Source organism: Loxodonta africana, chromosome 11 (assembly GCF_030014295.1).
Source record: "Loxodonta africana isolate mLoxAfr1 chromosome 11, mLoxAfr1.hap2, whole genome shotgun sequence".
Lineage (NCBI taxonomy): Eukaryota > Metazoa > Chordata > Mammalia > Proboscidea > Elephantidae > Loxodonta > Loxodonta africana.
Window position 1 is genome coordinate 18,104,868 of NC_087352.1, and position 24,307 is coordinate 18,129,174.

A 24,307-nucleotide genomic window follows, 5' to 3' on the forward strand; every position below is an offset into this window, starting at 1 on the left:
CCAAACCCAGCTCCTCCCATCTCTACCCCTCAGGGTCAACTCCCTATCCCCACCCCCAACCTTGGGGATCCCCAAATCCAGACCCGTTCTCCCTACCACGTGACCAAGGGGTTGCGCAACCTGGCCCCCTCCCCGAGGGGATTTTCGAGGAGGGCTGAGCTGACAGCCCCAGCACCCCCCCCTTCCCTGGGGGCTGGGCCATGGTATAAATAGGGGTGGTGGCTGCAGCCGGCGACCAGCCTAGCCCAGTGCCACCATGCTCGCCTTGGAGGCTGCACAGTAAGTGGGAGCCCCTGATTTTGTACTTGGGACCCTCACAGAGGGGGAGGTGGGCAGGGAGAGGGGCTATACTCTCTTGCCCCTTCTGGATCTTTGTTTCTTTTCCCACCCCTGACTCTTCTACATCCTCCTTTCCCATCCTTGTCTTTCTTAGTCCCCAGAGATCTCATTGCCCTGGAACACTTGCTTCTCTCCCCTCCTGCCGCTGGCCTCTTCCAGGTGGGTCTTCATCTCTGTTGGTCTCTCTCCATCTCTGTCCCTCCCAGCACCCCACTCAGTCCTCTCTCTGTCTCTCACTGGGTCACTCTGTATCTGGCCATTTCTTTCCTTGTTCCTCTGACTGCCTGTTGCTCTCTCTGTCCTTCTGTCTTTCCAATTCTGTGTGTCTCTCTTCTCTGTCCAATTACTGGTCTCTCCTGCCTCCCTCTCTCTCCCCCACTTCATCTTTCTTCCTCTGGGACTCAGTAAATATTTCCTGTACCCATATCTAACTCTCCCCACACTGTTCTCTTCCCACCTCTCCCCTCCGCCCTTGTCTGAGCCTCTTCTGTGTCTTTCCTTCTCTATCCAGGTATCTCTCGTCCATCTCTCTCCTGTCCCAGGGACTCCGCTCTCCCCATTTAGCAGACTGGATAGCCGATGACCCAGAGGGCCCCTTCCAACCCCCACCTGCCCTTGGTGCCTACACCTCCTCTCTGGGGACTTTCTCTCCCTTACTTTTCCTGCCCCCCCCAAGTTGTGTCTATGCAAATCTGGGTGGGGGGGCATTTGCCTAGCCCCCACCTCCCACTTCCTGTCCCCTTGCGGAGTGGGGAGAAAGTGCTGCGGCTGGTCCCACACAGCAGATGAGCTGTGGCCACAGCTGTTGCCACCTCTGCCCCCCACCAGCTTCCCCAATCACTCGGAGGCTCAGGTGGCTGGAGGTGCCCTGACATGCCCTTGTGTCTCTCCCTCGCTAGGCTTGATGGGCCACACTTCAGCTGTCTGGTGAGTTGGGGCCCCTGAGGACCAGGGAAGGGTGGGGGGACTCATGTGGCCCACCACAACCTCCCTCAGAGGGGTCGCTGGCTCCCTGCCTCAGTTTCTTCTTCCTGTCTGTCTTTCTGAATCTCTCCCTGGGTGTCTCTCCCTCAAGTATGTCCCCCTTTTCTGTCTGTATCATTAACATGTTTCTGATGTCTCCCTCTCTCCGGTGTTGGGTCCACTTCCTTGGATGTGTACGTGTGTGCATAGTGTGTGCTGTGTATGTCTTGCGTGTGTGCAGTGTATATGTGTTGTGGGTATGTGATGTCTGTATGCTGTAATGTTACGTGTGTATGAAATGTGAGCTGTGTATATGTGTTGTGTGTGTGCTGTGTGTTTGTGTTTCTCTGGCGTTTGTGTCTCTGTTCATACCACATTCAAGAGATTTATTTATTCCCTCTTTCCTTTTCTTTGTATTTTTAAAAAATTAATTCTGTAATGTTTCAGATATACATACCCACCCCCCAGTAACCCACCACCCAGTCTGAGAAATAAAACCTTACTGATGTATGTGTAATAAGTAGCCTTGGTGCCATAGTGGTCAAGCACTCGGCTGCTAACCAAAAGGTTGGTGGTTCAAACCCACCAGCCGCTCCTTGGGAGAAATATGTAGCAGTCTGCCTCCATAAAGATGATAGCCTTGGAAACCCTGTGGGGCAGTTCTACTCTGTCCTACAGGGTTGCTGTGAGTCAGAATCAACTCAACGGCAGTGGATTTTGGATGTATGTGTGCCCCTCTCCATCACATCCCGTCCCCCTCCAACTTGATGAGGTTTTTTTTTTTTTTTTTAATTAAGGTATAATTTACAATCAGCAAAGTGGCAAATCCCCTGTGCACACCTCGCTGAGTTTTTACATATGAATGCACCTGCGTAACCACTCACCAGATCGAGATCTAGACAGAACATCTCCCCACCCCTCCAGAAGTTTCCCTTGTGTTCCTTCCCCTGATACCCACCCCCTCTCACATTTCCCTCCATGGGTTTGTTCTGCCTGTTTCTGAATTTTCTATAAAGTAAATCTTACAGTGTGTCCCCGTTGGTATCTGGCTTCGTTCACTCAGCATTGAATGTGTGTCAGCAATTGATTTTTTTGCTTGCTGTATAGTACTCCATGGTATGAATACGGTGCTGTTGTTGTGTGCAGCTGCATCGATTCTGACTCATAGGGACCCTACAGGACAGAGCAGAGCTGCCCCATGGCGTTTTCTAGGCTGTAACCTTTCTAGGCCGCAGATTGCCAGGTCTTTCTTCTGCTGAGTGGCCGGTGAGTTCAAACTGCCATCCTTTTGGTTAGCAGCCGAGCATTTAACCACTGGGTCACCAGGGCTCCTTGCTTTCATCTTTTAAAAAAAAAAAAAAAAAAATTTTTTTTTTTCCTTCATCTTTACTAGATGTTAAATACTAAAGCCACACGTGATTCCTGGGACGAATCAAAGGAATTTGTAGGGGCATCAAAGAAACGCTGAGACTCAGCTTTGCAAAAATACCTCCTCCCCCTCAGCCTCTCACCACCCCCAATCTGTCCCACACCCTGGAGGCAAGACCGGGGTGAATTCTTCCACACCTTCCCTGGGCTCTATGGAGCGCTGACTGTGTACCGCGGTACTGGGGACCCAGTGGTGACAGGACTGCCCAGTCAAGGTCCTCGGGAGTCCATGTCTCAGCAGGAGCTGGCTTGCTCTGTCTCTTTCTGAGTCTCTGAGTTTCTGTATCTGTATGTCTTTCCCTGTATCTCTCTCTCTTTTCCATTCTGTGTGTGTGTGTGTTTCTCCTGCATTGTCCCGTATCTCTGTATACCGCTGTCTCTCTGTCTCTGTGTGTCTCTCCGTACCTCTCTCACCAGGCGTCTCTCTGTTTCCGCGTTTCTATCTCTTACTTTCTGTCTCTCTCCTAGTCTCTCCCCTCTGCTCCACTGTCTGTGTCGAAGTCTCCCCACTTGTCCAGGGTGGGGGTAGGGGTTCCCTGCAGCCTGGGATGACCCCTCTCCCACCTCTACCCTCCTCAGTACTCGGATGGTGTCTTCTATGACCTGGACAGCTGCAAACACCCCAGCTACCCTGATGCAGAGGGAGCTCCTGGTGAGTCACCCTGGCCCATCTCCTCCCTCCCTGGCCCATTTCACAGACAGGGAAGCTGAGGCCCAGGGGAGGCTGTCACCTGACTTGGCAAGATAAGGGTAGATCAGTTTCCTCCCCCCACCCCATGCAAATCCTGGGTTCAGAGATTTGCACGGCCCACAATGGCCCCTCTGTGCTGGGGACTGTAGGTGTAGGGGGAAGGGCATGGCCAGGCCTCCTGGCGTCTGACTCAGCATCCTCCCCCTAGACTCGCCATGGGGCTGGACCGAGGCCCCGCCTGCCCCACCTGCCCTCTACGAGGCCTTCGACCCCACATCGGCCACTTTCGGCCACTCCCAGGGTGTCCCTCTCTGCTATGGACCCTCGACCTACAGCCCTGCAGGGGGCCTTGACCCAGTGCCCAGCCTGGAGGCCCTGGGGCCCAGCCTCTCAATGTACCCCACGGAGGACTTTACTAGCCAGGTGAGGGGCTTGGAGAACCTGAAAACCCCCCATCATTTGAATGAGTGTGTTTACTAGATACCAAAAAAAAAAAGATACCAGGCACTGCATTAAAACCTATCCATATTTAACCCCTTTCACCTTTTTGATGGAGTCCAGGGGTGAGTCGAAGGGTTAAGTGCTTGGCTACTAACTAAAAGGTTGATGGCTCGAACCCATTCAGAGATGCCTCAAAGACAGTCCTAGCGATCTACTTTGAAAGTTTACAGCCATTGAAAACCCTGTGGAGCAGTCCTACTCTGACACACGTGGGGTTGCCGTGAGTCAGAATCCACTCGACGACAACTGGTATCCTTGTGTTTTTTGTTTAAATAATTTATTTTATTTTGTTGTGGCTAAGAATATGCACAACAGAATGTACATCAATTCAACAGTTTCTACATGTACAGTTCATTGACGCTGATGACATTCTTTGAGTTGGACAACCATTCTCACCCTCCTTTTCTGAGTTGTTCTTCCCCCATTCACATGAATTCACCACCTTCTAAGGTTCCTAGCTAACCTTTCAATTTGCTGTTGTCAATCTGATCCCCTATAAATGGTTTTAAAAGAGCATAATGCTCAAGGCTGACATTTCTTTTTCACTAGTGAAGCTAAACTATTGCCTGGCCAGAAGCCCTGGTGGCACAGTGGTTAAGTGCTGGGCTGTTCAAACCCATTGGCTACTCCGAGGGAGACAGATGCAGCGGTCTGCTTCTGTAAAGATTTACAGCCTTGGAACCCTATGGGGGCAGTTCTACTCTGTCCTATAGGGTCACTGTGAGTTGGAATTGACTTGATGGCAGTGGGTTTGTTTTTTTGTTTTTTCAATTGACTGGCATCCTTTTAACAACCCTCTGAGCTTCCATACCACTGTTACCCCATTGGAGTCCCTGGGTATCGCAAACGGTTAAGCATTCAACTACTAGCTAAAAGGTTGGCAGTTTGAACTCACCCTTAGGTGCCTCAAAAGAAAGGCCTGGCGATCTGCTTCTGAACGATCACAGCCAAAAAACCCTGTGGAGCACAGTTCTACTCTGCACACATGGGGTCGCCGTGAGTCAGATCTGACTCGAAGGCAACTAACAATAGCAACATTATCCCATTGCACAAATGAGCCCACTGAGGCCCAGACGAGACTATGGAATAGCAGTACTTGTATTAGACCTGTGTTCCTGGATGTAGCTCGGGCGTCCCCTGGCCACAGCATGCGGATGGGAACCGAGGCCAGAGTCCATACTCATAACCAAGATGGAGGGGGAGGGACACCTGAGGGGTGAGGGAGGGAGAGAAGGGCCCCCCTGAATGTGCGGGTGACCCTGACCTTCTGCAGACCCTGAGCCCGCCAGCAGCATACGCCCCATACCCCAGCCCTGCATTATCCGAGGAGGAAGACTTTGTGCTAAACAGTCCTGCCCTGGAAGTGTCGGATAGCGAGTCCGATGAGGCCCTCCTGACTGGTGCCACTGAGGGGAGAGGATCTGATGCAGGTACGTGTGAGCCAGTGAGGTGGGGGTGATGCTCCGGCTGGGGATTGGGGGAGGGAGTGGAAGGGACCATGGCTTCTCAAAAAGGACCTACTGTATATGTCAGCCCTGGGAGCAATGATCTGCCACTTGCTGGCTGTGTGACCTTGGGCAAGTTCCTCTACCTCTCTGTGCCTCAGTTTCCTATCTGTACAATGGGGATGACAGTCACAGTGTCTACCCTCATAAGGTCAGTGGGAGGATTACATGGAATGCTGCCGTTGTTGTTAGGTGCCGGCAAAAGCAGAACTTCCCCATAGGGTTTTCTCAGCTGTAAATTTCACAAGAGCAGATCGCCGGGTCTTGCTCCCATGGAGCTGCTGGGTGGGTGTGAACTGCCAGCTTTTGGGTTACCAGCAAGTTAGCCGTTTGCCCCACCGAGGGACTCCAAGGAAATGGGATAGAGCCAGTGCACAAAAAATCAGCTGTCTTCATCAGCATTAGCAACAAAATAGCAACAAATAACAATGTCCACCCCCATCTAGTCAACCCCTGCTTTCAGCCATGTGCCTGGCATCCATTAGGCTGAACCCCCGGGGAGTTGCGGTTATTAGTTACTTCACCTATCTGGGCTTCAGTTTCACCCCTGTAAAATGAATGCCATCATCATCATCTCCACCTTTCGGGATTATGATGAAGGTTCTGACTCATGGCGACCCCATGTGTACAGAGTAGAACTGTGCTCCATAGGGTTTTCAATGGCTGTCACCTTTCAGAAGCAGATCACCAGGCCTTTCTTCCGAGGTGCCTCTGGGTGGGTTTAAACTGCCAACCTTTCTTCTAGTAGCTGAGTGCTTTACTGTTTGCGCCACCCATGATGAAGATTAAATGAGCTAAATAACAGTAAAGCATCTGGCACTCTGCCTGGCACTAAATTCTCAACAACTTTGCAAAATGTAAAATGTCTGTAAAATTAAAACACACACACACATTAATCCAGTTGCTACTGAGCCGACTCTGACTCATGGTGACGACCTCATGTGTGTCAGAGTAGAACTGTGCTCCATGGGATTTTCATTGGCTGATTTTTCAGAAGCAGATCGCCAGACCTTTCTTCCGAGGCATCTCTGTGTGGACTCGAACCACCAACCTTTCTGTTAACAGCCGAGCTCATTAACCGTTTGCATCACCCAGGGACTCCACACACACATTAGCCTCATTTTATAGCTGAGGAGATGAAAAACTCAGAGAGGTTAAGTCACCACCCCAAGATCACACAGCTGGGAAATGGCAGAGGTGAGGTTCTTGTATCCAGTGAGCTACCCAGCTCTGTGGGGCCCTTGCCGCTCCTAGGAGTGCAGGAATCAGACCCTCTGGTCTCCCGCAGGATCCCACTGGGAATGGGAAGCGGGGGATGGGGTTCTGGGGGTATTGGGCTCAGATAGTGGAGCCACTTGCTGGCGGCAGGGGCGCAGACCCCCACACAGCCACCTGCTTCACCTCACTCTCTAGATGCGGAGGCTGAGGCTTGGCAAGGGCCCCAGTTGGGTGGAAGAGGGTTGGGCGTGGGGGGTAGGGTCTGAGGAATACTCACCCTGACGCACCGCCCCCACCACGCCCCAAGGAGCCCGCAAGAAGCTGCGCTTGTACCAGTTCCTGCTGGGGCTGCTGACCCGCGGCGACATGCGCGAGTGCGTGTGGTGGGTGGAGCCGGGCGCCGGGGTCTTCCAGTTCTCCTCCAAGCACAAGGAGCTGCTGGCGCGCCGCTGGGGCCAGCAGAAGGGCAACCGCAAGCGCATGACCTACCAGAAGCTGGCGCGCGCCCTGCGCAACTACGCCAAGACCGGCGAGATCCGCAAGGTCAAGCGCAAGCTCACCTACCAATTCGACAGCGCGTTGCTGCCCGCCGCCCGCCGGGCCTGAACCCCTACTTGGGGGTTCTTGGGGGCTCCGCGCCCTGCCTGGGGAGCGCCAGGAGTCCCACGCCGCTTGTGGAGCCACCTGGGGACCTCATGCCCCAGCCAGAACCTCTCTGGGATTCCTGCATCACGTTGGTGTCCCCACACCCTGGGTCCTGGGGCCCATGGACCCCGCACTGGGGGGAGGGGGGTTCCTGTAATCCCTAAACCTTACCCAGGGCCCCCCTGGGATCCCCCACTCGTGTTTGGGGCCCCTTTGGGAATCCCTTTTCATGTCTAGGATCCTATGTCTTGGGTCACAGGACCCATAGACCACTGTGGGGTGGTGGATGCTGGGGGGCAGTGCTTCCAGAATCCCTGGGCCCTCCAGAGCTTCTCTGGGATTCCTCTGTGATGTCTGAGGTCCCTCAAACAGACCTGGGACCTCTCTGAGATCGTGTGTGTGTCTGCAGCCCCTCAGTTACATTTGAGGAGGAACCCACAAACTCCTCCATCCAAAGGGGGCCACTCCAGCAACCCTAAGCCCTGTACAGGGCCCCTCCGGGACCCCCTTGTCGTGTCTGGGCCCCTCTTGTCAGGTCTGAGATCTTTCAGTTATGTCTGGGAACCCCTTATTACGTCTCAGATCTCTGTGTCACGTTTGGAGCCCATCTGGGACCCCGTCGTCATATGTGTCCCCCGAAATTCCCCTGTCATCTTTGAGATGGCCTGGAACCACCATGCAATCATTTTTTCGTGTCTGGAACTCTCCAATCACATATAGGGTCCCGCTGGGATGGTCTGATCATGTCTGAAATCACCCTTGTCAGGCCTGTCAGGGGGACCTTGGTGAACTTTGTCATGTCTGGAATCCTCCAATCAATATATGAGGCCCACCCATGAGATCCCCATCAGATATGTCTGTTCGGGGACCTTACCAGCAACCCTGAGTTCTTGTGGGGCCTGTGCCCTTCTGGGGTGCCCTTGTTGTGGCCACACTGGGGATCATTCTAGCTGCTTGCCTGATTTCTGGGTGACCTTGGCACCCCTCTCCCATTTCATTTCTAACCAGATGTCTCATGCTGGTAGACCCCAAGGGCAAACCAGGCCCCTGGTGGTGTTTTCTTTGGTTCACTGCAGCATTTTGGTGGTGGGGGGGGGTGGGGGAAAATCCGAATTATCCAACGTTCCAAAAATGGGGAAAGTTTACAAAATCCCGATTTCTGGCTTCACTTAAAACTCTGGGTGATCCAGTGATGGCAATGGGCCAGCTCCACTGTGTGGAGCCAGCCAGTGGCCCCCTCCTGATGGGGCATTTGCTCTGCAGTTTGCCTGAGTCCCCACCACTCCTGGCTGTCTTACACCATCTACTTCACTCAGTTGCCTGTTCAGCCCACACTGTTTGCATTTCAACCCCTGGTGCACACCAAGCTGGAACTGAAGCTGAGATGAACCACGGGAGATCTGATTGGAACTGCTAAGGGGTCAGAGGCTGTGGCCCAGAGATCCTTGAGCCTGGGTGCCTGGGAGACTGAAGACACATGACTTGCTGCATCTGGGCCTCAGTTTGCCCCGTCTGTGAAAGGGGAAGAGGAGCAAAATCTCTTGCAGCCCAGTTAAGCCTTTGTGGTGCACCCCACCCTCAACTGGTAACCAGGAAGAGGATGAGGAGGAAGCATCAAGGACCCAGAGGGGCGAGGAGGGGTCCACTAGGGGGCACACAGCTGCTGGTGGCAGAGCCCAGCCGGGGACCTGCCCTCAAGAGAGGAACTGCCCCAGGGGCAGGAGGCAGCTGGGAGGGGCATGTGGGGCCCAACATGTCCTCCATAGGGCTTCCTCCTACAAATGATGTACATGTTGCAAAAAAAAAAAAAAAATCACCATCACCCAAATGTGAAATAAACTTAAAAAAAAAAAACAAGGTTAGGCCTGTGGGACCCTTTGTCAGTGCCTGGAACTGCAACCCTGCCCCTTCCACCACCGGAGTTGCTGACTCTCAGAGACACTAGACGGCAAGGGGAAGAAGAGAAAGAGCAGAGAAGCAAGAGAGCCAGGCAGGCTGCGCCTTGAATGTCCCGGCAAGGCGCTTGAGATGTGGGCCTGAGGGGTTGCATTTAATGTTTGCGTCTTCCTCTCTTCCTGCCAATCTGTGCTTCCCCACCCCTTCCCTGTCTCCTCTCCCCTCAGGGTCTCTTCACCTCTCTTTCAGGGTCTCTGTCCCTCTCTCTCTCTGGGTCTCTGTACCCCCTGTTTTTGGGTCTCCATCTCCCTCTCTTTCTCTGGGTCTGTATCTCCCTCTCTCTCTGGGTCACTGCCCTTTCTTTAGGTCTCTACCCTCCCGGATCTATGGGATCCTCTTTCTCTGGGTCTCCGTCCTCCTGTCACTAGATTGAGACCTTGGGGTGGCAAGGCGGGGTGCAGGGCTCCTGGTGGCAGCTCTGCCACTCCTAATATGGGTCGGGACTTCTCTGGGCTGGCCGAAGTGGCGTGGCGGTCTGCCTGGCAACCCATGACGTCATCTAGCGGCCGCCGCCGGGTTGGCTTGGCGCGCCCGGGAGGCGGGGAACTTTCCGGCTCATAGGGGGTTTTGGAAAAAGGGGGAGGAGGGAGATGGGCAGGCAGAAAGAGACTAGAGGCTGGTCTTCCGTCACACTTGTGTCCCTCACCCTGCGTTACTTCCCGTCCCGTCCCCAAATCCTTAACGCCAAGTCCCCAGACTCTTCCTTTCCCTCTCACATCCTTGCCCTCCCTTTCACACCCACCTGGCTCTTCTCCCCAGAACACCTGGTCTCCTCAAGCCCCGCCCCTTACCGCCCCAGAAACCTCCCCCCCCCCCCGCCTGGAGTCCAGCCACCACCCCCATTCAGAAAGCCACAGGTCCCCCTGCCGGGAAGGGCGCCAGCGTCCGGGCAGCCCTCCAGGGCCTTCCCGGCTCCCCCAGCCCCCTGCCCCCGCCGGGGACACCCGCCTCGTCTCCCGCGTCCGGTGCCCGCCGCACCAGCACCTGGAACAGTCTGGGGAGGTGGCCGGGGGTGGTCCCAGGAGGGACCTGCTTAAGCCTGGGGAGGGGACTGAAGTCCCAGTGCCCCAGCGCCGTCCCCACAGGCACAGAGACTCCCCCGCCCCGGCCGTCCTGCCTCCGCTGGGAAACAGGACCCTCCCTCTCGGCTCCAGTTTCCCGAAAACTCCTGACTTGCAGATACTAAGAATGGTTTTCTAGACCTGGCCTTCCTCCGCACCCCTTCCCCCCACCCCTCCCCCCCTCGCCGGCCCCACACCCCTAGGCCAGAGCTGGCTCCCAGCCCTTACCTACTTGAGACCCCTGCCCCTTCACTCCTCCCTCAGACTCTGAAGTCCGGGGTCCTAGCCTCCTCCTCCCTCTGGTCTGGGACTCTGGACCCTGAGCTCTTACTCCCTCAGACCTGGGAGTCGGATCCTCTAGCCCCCTCCTTCAGACCAGGTGTCCGAGCCCCCAGCCCCTCCTCCCCGAGGACTTGGCGTCTCTCTAGGTCCAGCTGTTATTTGTCGCTCTTTAGAGCACGCGGGCGGAATGTGGGGCGGCAGGGGGCGGGGAGGGCTGCAGCCCGATGCCTCCCGGGGCCTCTTGGGAGTCTCTGGACTCCTTAAAGGGCTCTCCCTGGGGGCCCACGCATCCTCCCCAGGGCCCAGCGGGAAGCGGTTGCAGTCGGAGGAGCAGAAGGAGTTCCGCCGCCGCCGACATGCCTGAGGCAAAGCCAGGTGGCTGCCAGGACCCCTTCTCTATATGGGGACGGGGACCCTCTTTTTTGAATGGGAATTGAGGATTTCTCTCTTTGTAGGGTTGGGAGAATGGGGTTCCTTCTCTGTGTGGGGAGGAGATTCTCTTCCTTGTGTGGGGGGGTAGGGGAGCCCCTATCTGTTTAGGGGAGTGTCTTTTCTCTGCATGGGGAAGGGATCCCTTCTCTGTTGGGGTTTAGGGAGCCATCTCTGGGTATAAATGGGGATTCTCTGATTGTGAAAGGAGTCATTTCTTATTGGGGCAGGAGAACCTGTGTGTGCAGATAAGGGAGTCTCTCTTGCATGGCACTTGGGGGTTCTTCTACATCTGGGGTTGGCATTCTTTAGGTAGGAATTAGGGCCATGCCACTGCGTGAAGATGGGGGGTCTTTCTCTGTAGAGGGTTGAGATCCTCAAGTGTAAGAAGACAAGGGTTCCTCTCTGCGTGGTGAGGTATGCTCTTCCTGTATAAGGATGAGAGACCCTTTTTATACGGGGATTGGGAGCTTCCCTGTGTAGGAATTAGGGGGCCTTCTCCATATAAGGGCTGGGGGTCCTTTCTTTAAGTGGAGTTTGGAGACCCTATTTGAATGCAACTAGGAGGCATTGCTTTATACAGGAACAGGGTCTTTCTCTCTAGATTGAGATGAACACAGCAGACACAGCCCCCAGAAGTCACCTTCCCTGGGGTGTCCAGTTCACTGGCCCTAGGCTAACCAGGCTGTGGGGCGAGGGTCCAGCCCTCACTGAAGCTGGGGCCCTGGCAGGCCTGGAGCCAGAAGCAGGGCAGGTGGAGGGTGCTGTGGTCAGCACAGGGTGTCCAGTTTCCAGCTCAAGGAAAGAGCTAATTATACCCCAAGATCCCAAAAGGTCAAGGCCTGGTGGCCTGGGTAGATGAGGCAGAGCCTGCTTGGGGTAAAGGGAAACCTGATTCCACAGATACTTAAGATTAGAGATAAATTTACACTTTGAATGGGGGCCTGGACTCCTGGGTCTGAGGAGGAGGAGGCTGGGGGCCTGGCCTCCTGGGTCTGAAGGAGGAGAGAGCTAGGGACCAGATTCCTGGGCCTGAGGGAGGAGGGGCCTGGGGGTCTGGACTCCTAGGTCTAAGGGAGGAGGGGGCTGAGGGCCTGGACTCCTGGGTCTGAGGGTGGAGGGGGCTGGTGGCCTCCACTCCTGGGTCCTGGAAGAGGAAGGCGGAAGAACGTGGTCAACTGTGAATATCTCTTTCTTCCACTTCACAGAGGACAAAAAGGCCCCCAAAGGCAAAGATGCCCCTAAACAAGCCCCCAAAGAAACTCTCCCTAAGGGTGCTCCTGCAGAGCCCCCCAAAGGTGAGACTGGGATTCCCTTGGGCTCAGCCAAACTTGGCATCTCATTTTCCCCCTGTTCCCCTCACTCCTGTGTACCCTTGGCCCAGCCTCCTCCCAGCCTCTAGTCTCCCCTTCCCAGTCCAGCCCCTACAAGGCCCCAGAGCTGACCATGCCCCTCCCCTGCTTCCACCCTTCCCATTGCTCCCCAGTACCCCAGGACAGAGCCCAGCCTCTCAGTCTCACCAACATGCTGGCTGATCAAGTCCTGCCCAGCTCCAAACACCTCCAGGCCATCTTTAAGGTTCTCCTACCCCAAAGGCCCATTTGAGACCATCCAGACCACCACCCTTCAGTTCACAGATGGGTAACTGAGGCCCAAAGGGAGCAGGGAGCCTTGCCAAGGTCACACAGCCACCTGGGTGACAGTGGATCTTTCCCAGGTCAGGGGAAGCCACTTCTCCCCCTCTGACCTTTGGCTTCTGAGCAGAGGGTTGTCACTGGCTCTAAGCCCCCTGCCCAGCTTGTCTCTGACCCCAGAATCCTGTCTCCTGAGCAGAAGCCCCAGCTGAGGATCAGTCCCCCCTCAGCGAGGAGCCCACTGGGGTGTTCCTGAAGAAGCCGAACTCGGTGTCAGTGGAGGCTGGTGAGAGAGGGGGCCTGGGGAGGATGTGGCTTAGGCCAGGACTCCTGGGTCTGAGGCAGGAGGGAGCTGGGGGCCCAGATTCCCAGGTCTGAGGGTGGAGGAGCTGGGGCCTGGACTCCTTAGCCTATTCTGGAAGGTCTTATGATTCCTGACTTGCCCCATCCCCATCTTCACCTCCCACCCAGGAAAGGACACGCTGATCGTGGCCAAGCTGAATGGGAAGGAGCTCTCCGGCACGCCAATCATCAAGTGGTTCAAGGGGAAGTGGCTGGAGCTGGGCATCAAGAGTGGCACCCGGTTCTCCTTCAAAGAGCATCACGACTCTGCCAGTAATGTGAGCATGCCAGCTGGGGCTGGAGGTTGTGGAGGCCCCATTTCCCAGAAGGCCTGTTGCCTGAGACCAAACTATAAGCCTGGAGCCTTGTAGATGGAGAATGAGATTCTCAGAACAGAGGTTGCGCAGGCTGTTCATTAGATTGTGCTGGGCAGGAGGGGAGAATGGTTGGGTTAGGGCAGGGTGCACTTGGCTGTGGCTGTGTGATCCCAGAAAGGTTTCAGGGAGTCAGGGACTAGGGGCCCACAGGGGTCAAGATTGTTCAGGTATAAGCAAGAGACTGAGCCAGCCCCACTGGGTGCTGGCCAAGGCTTCCCTACTCTCTGTCTCTCTCAGCCCCGGTGTGGGGTGGGGGTGGGAGGACTCAGGGAGAGGGTTATGAAGCAGGTTCTGGGGATGATGGGGGTGGTGATGGGGGGTGGTCATGTGCACCCACACCCCTGGTCCTGCCCCCAGGTGTACACCGTGGAGCTGCACATTGGAAAGGTGGTACTGGGGGACCGTGGGGATTACCGGCTCGAGGTCAAATCCAAGGACACCTGCGACAGCTGTGGCTTCAGCATCGATGTGGAGGGTGCGCTGGCGGGGGTGGACGTGAAGGGCTGTGGGTCTAGGGTGGCAGACAGTTGTACCAGCCATGTGTAACCAGAGTGTGCAGGAGTGGAGTGAGGGGACACAGGCTTTGGGTAGAAATATGGATAGGTGGACTTTTGTCAGGGAATTCAAAATTGGGAGTGACAGTCTATAGGCTTAGAATGTGAGGGTGTGCATCAGGCTTAGGAGCAAGAAGGTATAGATTTGGGGGTGAAAGCGTCCAGGGTTTTGGAATGCACATACGAAGGTTTAGGTGGTGAGTTATGCGGACTCCAAGGTCATGGTGTACAGGCTTGAGAATGTATCAGGAAGGGCTTGGGGAGCGAAGGTGTCCACCTTTAGAGAGTAAGGGGGGGTCCTGGAAAGGCTGTGCAGGCCTGGAGGGGCACTCTGGTCTTGGAGCAAACTTTGCCTCCAGCTTATCATTCTCCCACCCCCTCATCCCCTCCCCCCAGCACCTCGTCAGGATGCCTCTGGGCAGAGTCTAGAAAGCTTCAAGCGTACGTAAGTAACCCTGGACCCTGGGGAGAGGATTCCTGTCTCCTGATGCCAAGGACCGTGGGAGGGTCTCCCTTGGGTTTGGGAGATGTGGGAGAAGAGAGGACTGGGGAAGGCAAGGAATGGGAACCCTGGGATGAGTCTGGGGGACAGGACCACAGTGGGGTTCACACTCATCTCAATGACCATAGGGGTGATGCGAAGTCAGACGCAGGTGAGCTGGATTTCAGCAGCCTGTTGAAGAAGAGGTGAGTCAACTCCACCCGGCATAGGGAGGGGGAAGTGGGGGCACAGGGAGGAGGAGGATGGTGGGTAAGGTTGAGGTAGGGCCTCTGTTGCTTCCCATCTATTATCCCTAGACTTGCTGCCCACCATTCAACCCCTCCTCCATCCATCCACTCCCCTGGGCCCACCCAATATTCAACCTATCAACCCATCCGTCCCCCTGTCTATTCACCCATCTACCCATTCATCCACACCCCCATCCATTCAATCAACTGCCCACCAATTCACCTACCTACCCACACTTTAACCTATTCTCCTCACATTCACTCTTCTTTATTCATCCATCCACTTGTCCATCAACCCACCCACTAATCCATCCATTTATCCATCCATCCACCTACCCACATATCTTCCCACCTATCCATCCACCCATTTGCCCATATATCCAGTCACCCATTTATTAACCCTTCTATTCATCCTCCATCCACCCATTCTGTCCATTCATTTGCCCATACACTTTCCCACCTCTCTAGTCACCCACCTACCCACCTCTTCACTACCTGTCTACAATACATCCACCTTCCCATCTGTCTCTCCATTTGCTTGCAATTGAACCCAGCATTCCACACATCCACCTAGCCATACATTCCTCTATCAACTGTTCACCCCTCCATTGACACATTCATCCACCCAGACAGCTCTCTGTTAGATTGAGCTATATGAGATTGCTGTTCTATAGGTCAAAAATGGCTGAATATTGGCAATTTCATATGGTTCAATGAAATATTTGCCCACTCACTCATATATTCATTATCTACTGGTCTACTTATCAATTCTTCTACTCTCCCATATATCTCCATAACCAAATCCATGACAACCTCACTTACTGCAGCTTCTCCTCACTTATCGACTATCTCATTATCCAATATTTCTCATTTACAACAATGGTAAAAATTCTACTATCTGACTATTTTGCACATTAATGATGTATGTCTGGCAGTAATGAATGCTGAGGTGCGAGGTAAGAGTAACACTGGCTTTGACGGTTAAGGTTAGGGGTCACCTTGGCTGGGCCATGATTATCAGTGGTTTGGCAGTTAAGTAATGATGTAATTCGGAAGTTTTGTAATGATGTAGTCACCCTCCATTTTATGAGCTGATGTGGTCATTCTCCATTTTCACATTAACACCAATTTCACATAATGACTTGGTCTTTGAATTTAACTATATTGATAAGTAGGGAGAGGGTGTAATAGATTCATCTATTTGTCTCCACTCAGGCAACCACCTATCCAACCATTTCCCATCAATATATTCATCCAGCAGCCCACTTAACCATGTCCCAATCTATCAATCCACTCATTCACCCAACCACCCCCCCCACAACTCATCCATCCATCCACATACCCACTCATCTCCCACCAACTCATTCATCTGTCTACTCACCCATCCCTCAGCAAGCCACCTGGTCATCCATCTAGCCATCCATTGACCTATCCATCCATCTCCTCTCTTGTCCCTTCCACCCCCCATCTATTTATCAGTCTATCCATTCATTACTCTGTACTTCAATCCAAATACTCATTGACCCCATATTCACCCACTCATCCATCCTTTCTTTGTTCCCTTCCCTTCCTTCCAAAGGTCTATCCATTTATTATGCACTCAAACACTCATCAGACATCTGAAGGCTCCTGTCAATCAACCCCTGGGCTGAAATCAGGGGACAGAGAGAAGTTTGACTGGGTCTCTGACATTGCTGCTGTGGGTAGATGGATCTGGTCCAGTAGACACATACACAGATTGAGACTATCCTGTGTGATTAGAGAGAGGGAACCACAGGGACCTGTGAGAGCCAGAGTGAGGGCAACTTACTTCCTGGGAGGGAGACGGGAACATTGGCAATGGATCTTGTAGGATGAAGAGGAGGTCATTGGGAAGGGAAGGTGGGGAAGCGTCATCCAGAAAGAGAAACATTTTATGCAAAGACTTGGAGGCAGGAAAGATCCTAGTGTGTTCAGAAAAAAAAAAAAAAAAAGGTAGCTTGGTTTGGATGGTTGTGGGAGTGGTGATAGGAGAGGAGTCTGGAAGGTAGGTGGGGTTGTGAATGTCAGGCTGAGGAGATGGGGCTTCTTCAAGGCAATAGTGAGCCACGGACAGTTTTGAAGAGAGAAAGGATGGCATCTGATGTGGGTGTCAGAAATATCCCTCTGGGGCCACTTGGGGAACAGACTGGAGGAGAAAAGACCAGAGGCCAGAAGGCAGGGAGGAGGCTGGGACAATGGTCCAGGAAGGACAGAATAAGATATAACAGGTCTAGAGAGAGAAAGCGACTTGGTCAAGTCATACAGCAAGCAAGGGGAGAAGGTAAAGGAGGACCCATACCTTCTCACCCCTGGTGGCCCTGGCCTGCTCTCCCCACCCCCCAGGGAGGTGGCTGAAGAGCAAGAGAAGAAGAAGAAGAAGAGTGATGATGATGACCTAGGAATCCCACCTGAGGTTTGGGAGCTCCTGAAAGGGGCAAAGAAGAGTGAGTATGAGAGGATCGCCTTCCAGTATGGCATCACTGACCTCCGAGGCATGCTAAAGCGGCTCAAGAAGGTCAAGGTCGAAGTCAAGAAGAGTTCAGGTCAGTCTTGGTCTTAGAGGAGATGGGCCCTGCATCATGGGTATCTGATGTTTGGATCCTGGACCTGACTTTTGAAGGCCCCGTATGAGGGTTAACAGAGCCCTGTTCTCAGGGACTTCCAAATTTATAGAAGGCTTCCTGACCTTGACCTTGGAGAGTTCATGGTCTATGGAGGGAGATTTGGCACTTCTGGGTACAGTAAAGGCAGTGAGAACTTCTCGCCTCCATCTGCTCTGCATTCCCCCAATCTCCAGCCTTCACAAAGAAACTGGATCCAGCCTACCATGTGGACCAGGGCAACAAGATCAAGTTGGTGTTGGAGATCAGTGACCCAGACCTTCCCCTCAAGTGGTTCAAGAATGGCCAGGAGATCAAACCAAGTGGCAAGTATGTATGGAGCAGTCCCTGGGTGGGCGAGATCCTAGGCCTGGAGACAGAGCCGAGAAATTGGACTGACTATCCTTTTCTTTTTAAATCAATAGCTGTCCATTCCCTCCTCTCCCCATCCCCTGGTAACCATTAATCTATTTTTGTCTCTATGCTTTTGCCTATTCTAGCTATTTCATATAAGTGGGATCATATAATATTTGTCCTTTTGTGTCTGACTTCTTTCACTCAGCCTAATGTTTTCAGGGTTAACCCATGTTGTAGCATGTCTCAGGACTTCTTTTCTCTTTATGACTGAGTAATATTCCATTGTATGGATTACCACATTTTGTTTATCCATTCGTCTATTGAGTCCTTCCTTTCAAGTATTTTGGGTATATACCTAGGAGTGAAATTGCTGGGTCATATAGTAATTCCAGGAGCCCCTGGGTGGCACCAACAGTTAAGTGCTCTGCTACCAACAAAAATGTTGGTGGTTTGAATCCACTCAGAGGCACCTCAGAAGAAAACCTTGGCTACCTACTTCCAAAAGATCAGTTCCACTCTGAAACAAATGGGGTTGCTATGAGTCAGAATTGACTCGTTGGCAACATTTTTTTTTTTTTAATTGTAATCCTATGTTTAACTTTTTAAGGAAGGCTGGCCACTCTTAGGAAACCCTGGCGGTGTAGTGGTTAAGTGCTAGGGCTGCTAACCGAAAGGTCAGCAGTTTGAATCGACCAGGTGCTCCTTGGAAACTCTATAGGACAGTTCTACTCTGTCCTATAGGGTCACTATGAGTCGAAATTGACGCGATGGCAACGGGTTTAGTCTTTTTCCTTGGCCACTCAACACAGAAAGGACACTCACAAACATACAGGAAAAATGCAAATACCTACTAAAAAATACGTAAAGGTGATAAAGAGCACGGATTTAGCTGAGAAGAAACACGAATTGAACAATATAGCCCCTTCCACATAATTTGGCTCTGATGGGAGGTGACTCATCCTGAGAACTGGTGCGAGGACCTACCCCAGAGCTAGGGTGGTACTCCATGCCCTGGGTTGAGGTGAGACTTTTGTACCAGGTACATGTTTGAGAATGTTGGTAAGAAGCGAATTCTCACCATCAACAAGTGCACATTGGCAGACGATGCTGCTTATGAGGCAGTCATCAATGATGAGAAGTGTTTCACTGAGCTCTTCGTCAGAGGTGAGGTCAGAATTTGGGCCTGAGCTTGCTTGGGGTGTGGAACTCCGGAGGGGTCCTGAAACTACTGACCTCCTGTCCCCCCTGCCTCATAGTACCTCCAGTCCTGATCATCAAACCCCTTGAGGACCAGCAGGTGTTTGTGGGTGACCGTGTGGAAATGATGGTGGAGGTGTCACAAGAAGGTGCTGAGGTCACATGGTAAGTGACTTGATCTCTGATAACCTCGCAAGTACCCATAGCTTCTTTGAATCTGCTCTGATCTTTATGGGACACCCTATGACCTGTCTCAGGGATTTCTGACCTTTACTTGGTAGTTACCACGAGACCTCAGCCTTTATATATCATGACCTTCACCCATGAACTCTTTCTAGAATTTCTGGCATCTACTCAGCATTATGACCTATGACTTCTCTTTGGGGTCCTTTTTCTGATCTCTACTGTTTCACAGACTCATTAAATCATTTATTCATCTACCGTTCATATACTTATTCTTTCATTTAATCAATCATCCATCCTTTGGTTCATCCAGCCACGTATCTACTCATGTATCCGCTCATGAATCTGTCCAGTCATTCATCTACTCATCCATCCATCCATCCATCCATCCATCCATCCATCCATCCATCCATCCATCCATCCATCCATCATCCATTCAGGCAGCCAGTCAATCATCCATCCACTTAACCATCCACCCCTCCATTCATCCAGTCAGTTGCCATCGAGTTGATTCAGACTCATGGCAGCCCATGTATGTCAGAGTAGAACTGTGCTCCATAGGGTTTTCAATGGCTAATTTTTCAGAAGTAGATCACCAGGCCCTTCTTCCAAGGTGCCTCTGGGTGGACTCAAACCTCCAACCTTTTTGGTTAGCAGCCAAGCACATTAACTGTTTGTACCACCCAGGGACTCCCTGGCTCCTGACAAAAAACAAAACAACAACAATAAACCAAACCCACTACGGGCAAGTGGATTCCGATTCATAGCGACCCTGTAGGACAGAGTAGAACTGCCCCATAGGGTTTCTGAGGCTGTAAGTCTATGAAAGCAGACTGCCACATCTTTCTCCTGTGGAGTGGCTGGTGGGTTTGAACTGCCAACCTTTCGGTTAGGAGCTGAGCACTTAATCATTGCACCACCAGGGCTCCCCTGATATCCAGACTCAAAGCTGTGCTGGCCTCTCACTTCTCCCTTTCTCGTCCCCTCCTCTCAGGATGAAAGATGGTGTGGAAATGACTCGGGGGGATTCCCACCAGGCCCCATATCGCTTCAAGAAGGACGGGAAGCGCCATATTCTTATCTACTCAGACGTGACCCAGGATGACGAGGGTCGTTATCAGGTCAAAACCAACGGTGGCCAGTGTGAGGCTGAGCTCATTGTGGCAGGTAAGGGGACTCCAAATGGGGAGGAGGCCTTGGCTGTGCATGCCTCTCATAGCTCCAAGTTGCTCAGACCCCAAATCTCGGCTCTGTCCCTGACTCCTCCCTTTCCCTCACTCCCTGCAATCAATCCACCGGCAAGTCCTATTGGTTCCACCTTCAAAGCATAACTTGAATCTGACCACTTCTCCCCATCTCTGCTGCTCCCATCTGGTCCCATCATGTCACTGGTTACCCTGTTTCTACTGCTCCCTCTCCCCCTTATAGCTGATCCCCACCCTTCACCCTCACACACACACACACACACACACACACACACACGCACACGCACACACACACACAAGTCAGAATGATCTTTGTAAAATATAAGCCAGATGGTGAAAACTAAATGAGGTCTACTATCTAGTTAACAGTATTTTTGTTGCTGTTGCTAGTTGCCACTCAGTCGATTCTGACTCATGGCGGCCCTGTGTGTGCAGAGTAGAACTGTGCTTCAGAGGGTTTTCAAGGTTGTGACCTTTCGGAAGCAGATCATCAGGTCTGTCTTCCAAGGTGCCTACTGGTGGGTTTGAACCACTAATCTTTTCCTTAACCAAATGCTTAACCATTTGTGCCACCCAGGGACTCCAACATTCTTGTATCGTCAATCTTCTAGTTTGAATATGTTGTTTTTGGGTGCTGCTGAGTCGATTTTTTGACTCATAGTGACCCCACGTGACAGAGTAGAGCTGCTCAACAGAGTTTTCTTGGTTATAATCTTTATGGAAGCAGATGGCCAGGCCTTTCCCCCTTGGAGCAGCTGGGTGGTTTCGAACAACCAACCTTTAGGTTAGCCACCGAGTGCTTAAGCAGTTTGGATATAGTACTACAGTTTTATAAGATGACCCCGTTAAGGGAAGCTGGGCGAAAGGTACATGGGACTCTATGAACTTTTTTTTTTTTTTTTTTTCCGCAAACTCCTATGAACCTATACTCATTTCAAAATAAAAAGTTAAGAAAAGCCAAGTCATTTATAGCCAAATAAATTCTGGTACAGTTGATTCTCTTTCTCTGCGGATTCTGTATTTGCAAATTTGCCCACTCACTAACATTTAGTCATAACCCCAAAATCAGTGTGCGTTGTGCCTCCATGGTCATTCACAGACTCGCACGAAGCAGTGAAAAATCTGAGTTACCCCACGTGCACGTTCCCAGCCAAGGTGGAGCACAGTGACACTCTACCCTCTTGTTTCAGCTCTTGAACTGTAACAAGCATCCTTTTCACGATCTATTTAGTGCCATGTGTTTCACATTTTTGTGCCTTATGTTGGTGATTTCACTGTTTCAAATGGCCCCCAAGAGTAGTGCTGAAGTGCTGTCTAGTGTTCCTAAGTGCAAGAAGGCTGTGATGTGCCTTATGGAGAAAATAACATGTGTGAGGTAAGCTTCATTCAGGCATGAGTTACAGTGCCATTGGCCATTAGTTCATTATTCATGAATCAATAATATATATTAAGTAAGGCATCTTTAAACAGAAATACAAGTAAAATAAACTCACGTATTGATCAGTTGATGAAACTGTTGTGACCAGAGGCTCACAGGAACCTAATCCTGCATTTCCCCTGGAGAGTGGTTCAGTATTCGCTAATTCAGTGTTCGCAGTGACTTTGTAGAGCATAATTACCGCAAATAATGAGAATCAACTGTATATCCATAAAAAACCCAAAAAAACCCAAACCCCATTGCCATCGAGTCAATTCCAACTCATAGCGACTCTATAGGACAGAGAACTGCCCTATAGAGTTTTCAAGGAGCACATGGTGGATTTGAACTGCCAACCTCTTGGTTAGCAGCCGTAGCTCTTAACCTCTGCACTACCAGGGTTTCTGTATATCTATATGCAGCCATAAAAAAGGAACGTTTAAAAATTTATTCATATGGAAGGATTTCTAAGATACAGTGTTAGGCGAAAAGAGCAAATATGCTACCATTTGTATAGGGAGGAAGAGAGGAAGGAAGGAAAGAGGGAAGAAAGGAAGGGAGGGAGGGAATGAGGGAGGAAGGAAAGGAGAGAAGGAGGAAGGGAGGGAGGGAGGGAAGCAGGGTGGTAGGAAAGAAGGAAGGTTTTTTCTTTTCCCATTTTGTTCACAGCTGTATCCCCAGTGCCTAGAGCAGTGCCTGACACATAGTGAGTTCTCACAAGTATTTGGGGATTGTGATGGTCCCACTCCTTCCCTCCCCTTTCAGCGAAGCAGTTGGAAGTCCTGCAGGATGTCGCAGATCTGACAGTGAAGGCTGCAGAACGGGCTGAGTTCACCTGCGAGGTATCTGATGAGAAGGTGACGGGAAAGTGGTACAGGAATAGGGTTGAGGTGCGGCCCAGCAAGAGGATCACCATCTCCCACACAGGGAGGTAAGGAGGAGGCCGCGGAAATGGCTGGGGTAGGGGTGGGGTGTGTGTATCCCTAGCTATAGCTGCATGTCATAATTTCCTAGGGCGGCCATAACAAAATACCACAAAGTGGGTGGCTGTATGTGTGTGTCTATAGACATATATTTTGTTGTTAGGTGCCGTTGAGTCAATTTTGACTCATAGTGACCCCATGTGACAGCACAGAACTGCCCATAGAGTTTTCCAAGCTGTAATCTTTATGGAAGTGCATCGCCAGTTCTTTCTCCTACAGAGTTGCTGGGTGGCTTCGAACTGTCAACCTTTTGGTTAGCAGCCAAGCACTTAACTGTTAGTGCCACCAGGGCTCCACAGTGGGTGGCTTTAAAGAACAGAAATTTATTGTCTCAGTCCTGGAGACCAGAAGTCCAAATCAGGGTATCAACCATGTTGATTCCTTCTGAGGGCTTTGAGAGAGGAACTGTTCCATGCCTCCCTCCTAACTTCTAGTGGCTGCTGGCGACCCTTGGCCTTTGTTTGCTGCTTATAGATGCATCTGCCTCTGTCATCACATGGCGACTTTTTCCCCCTGTGCTTGTGACTGTTTCCATGTCTGTTCCTCTCTTTTATAAGATGCTACTCGGAGGGGATTAGGGTTAGGACTCACTCTACTCTGGCATGATTTGTTAACTGATAACATCTGCAAAGATAAATTCCATTTCCCCAAACAAGGTCACAGTCATCGATGCAGGGGTCAGGATTTTGACATATCTTTTGGGGAGACACAGAAGATAATATTAGTAATGAGAAAAGCTAACATTTGTTGCTACTGTATGCCAGACACTGGTTCAAATGCTTTACGTACATTTATTCCTCATCATACTATGAATAGCTTCTAGCATCCCCAGCTTACAGATAAGGAAACTTGAGGCACAGAGACGTTAAGTAGCTTTGCCCAACGTCACACAACTAGTATGTGGCAGAGTGGGATTTAAACCCAGGTAACAGCATTTCAGAGCCCAGAATGAAAATGGCAGGCATGTAGATGGGATTGAGGTGGGTGTTTTTCTAGGTGGCACTGAGGGAAAGAGATGGGGGAAGCCTGGCTGTGTGGTGTTCTCCAGGGTGGCCTGGCTTAACTCCTACCCTGTTCCCCAAACTCTAATTTAGAGTCCACAAATTGGTGATTGATGACGTCCATCCCGAGGATGAGGGAGACTACACGTTTGTGCCTGATGGCTATGCCCTGTCCCTCTCGGCCAAGCTCCACTTCCTGGGTGAAAACACCCCTTCTTTTTCCCTAAGGGTCTCAGGATCCACCCTCCCAGGCCCTGGGGCCCCTGGCCACCTCCTTTCATGATTTTCTCCCCGTACAGTGGGGCTGAGGGCAAGCGTCTGTCCTTCTCCTGTGATGGAGTTAGGTCAGAAATGGTGGGAGAGAGCATTGTATACACTGAAGGGTGTCCATGTGGGAGGAAAAGCAGGATTAGGAATAGTTTGTGGACCTGAACCTCACCCCAACACCCCAGTTCCCTGGGTGACTGCCAAGCCTTCATCTCAGCCTCTGGGTGGTGAAGGTGGGGTGAGGGTCTTGCTGGATTTAGACCTAACCCTCCAGTCTTCTTTGTCCTCCAGAAATTAAGGTGGAGTATGTACCCAAGCAAGGTAAGGACAACAGCTACTCTGGTAAGCTAGGTGGCTGGACTCCTGGGTTTAAGGGAGAAGTGGGCTGGGGGCCCAGATTCCTGGGACTAAGAGAGGAGGAG

The 24,307-nt window shown here is 51.9% G+C and overlaps 1 protein-coding gene across 3 annotated transcripts in view; it reads left to right on the forward strand.

Moving 5' to 3' along the window:
- Positions 1–246: 246 nt before the first annotated feature.
- The window catches only part of SPIB (Spi-B transcription factor), a 36,833-nt gene continuing 12,772 nt past the window's right edge, over positions 247–24,307 (forward strand). Inside the window, exons 1-19 of one of the 3 annotated variants that reach the window (XM_064294062.1) lie at positions 247–279; positions 1,239–1,266; positions 3,310–3,382; positions 3,630–3,844; positions 5,196–5,352; positions 12,227–12,316; positions 12,852–12,938; positions 13,124–13,272; positions 13,729–13,846; positions 14,322–14,370; positions 14,556–14,612; positions 17,019–17,218; positions 17,473–17,605; positions 18,672–18,796; positions 18,889–18,994; positions 20,007–20,179; positions 22,400–22,565; positions 23,712–23,818; positions 24,177–24,206. In XM_064294062.1, the coding sequence (XP_064150132.1) occupies positions 257–279; positions 1,239–1,266; positions 3,310–3,382; positions 3,630–3,844; positions 5,196–5,352; positions 12,227–12,316; positions 12,852–12,938; positions 13,124–13,272; positions 13,729–13,846; positions 14,322–14,370; positions 14,556–14,612; positions 17,019–17,218; positions 17,473–17,605; positions 18,672–18,796; positions 18,889–18,994; positions 20,007–20,179; positions 22,400–22,565; positions 23,712–23,818; positions 24,177–24,206 (2,086 nt within the window). In that variant the 5' untranslated portion in view covers positions 247–256. Of the gene's footprint in view, positions 280–1,167; positions 1,267–3,309; positions 3,383–3,629; positions 3,845–5,195; positions 5,353–6,952; positions 9,110–12,226; positions 12,317–12,851; positions 12,939–13,123; positions 13,273–13,728; positions 13,847–14,321; positions 14,371–14,555; positions 14,613–17,018; positions 17,219–17,472; positions 17,606–18,671; positions 18,797–18,888; positions 18,995–20,006; positions 20,180–22,399; positions 22,566–23,711; positions 23,819–24,176; positions 24,207–24,307 lie in introns of those variants that run through there. The other 2 variants (XM_064294063.1, XM_064294064.1) reach the window with 2 other exon arrangements.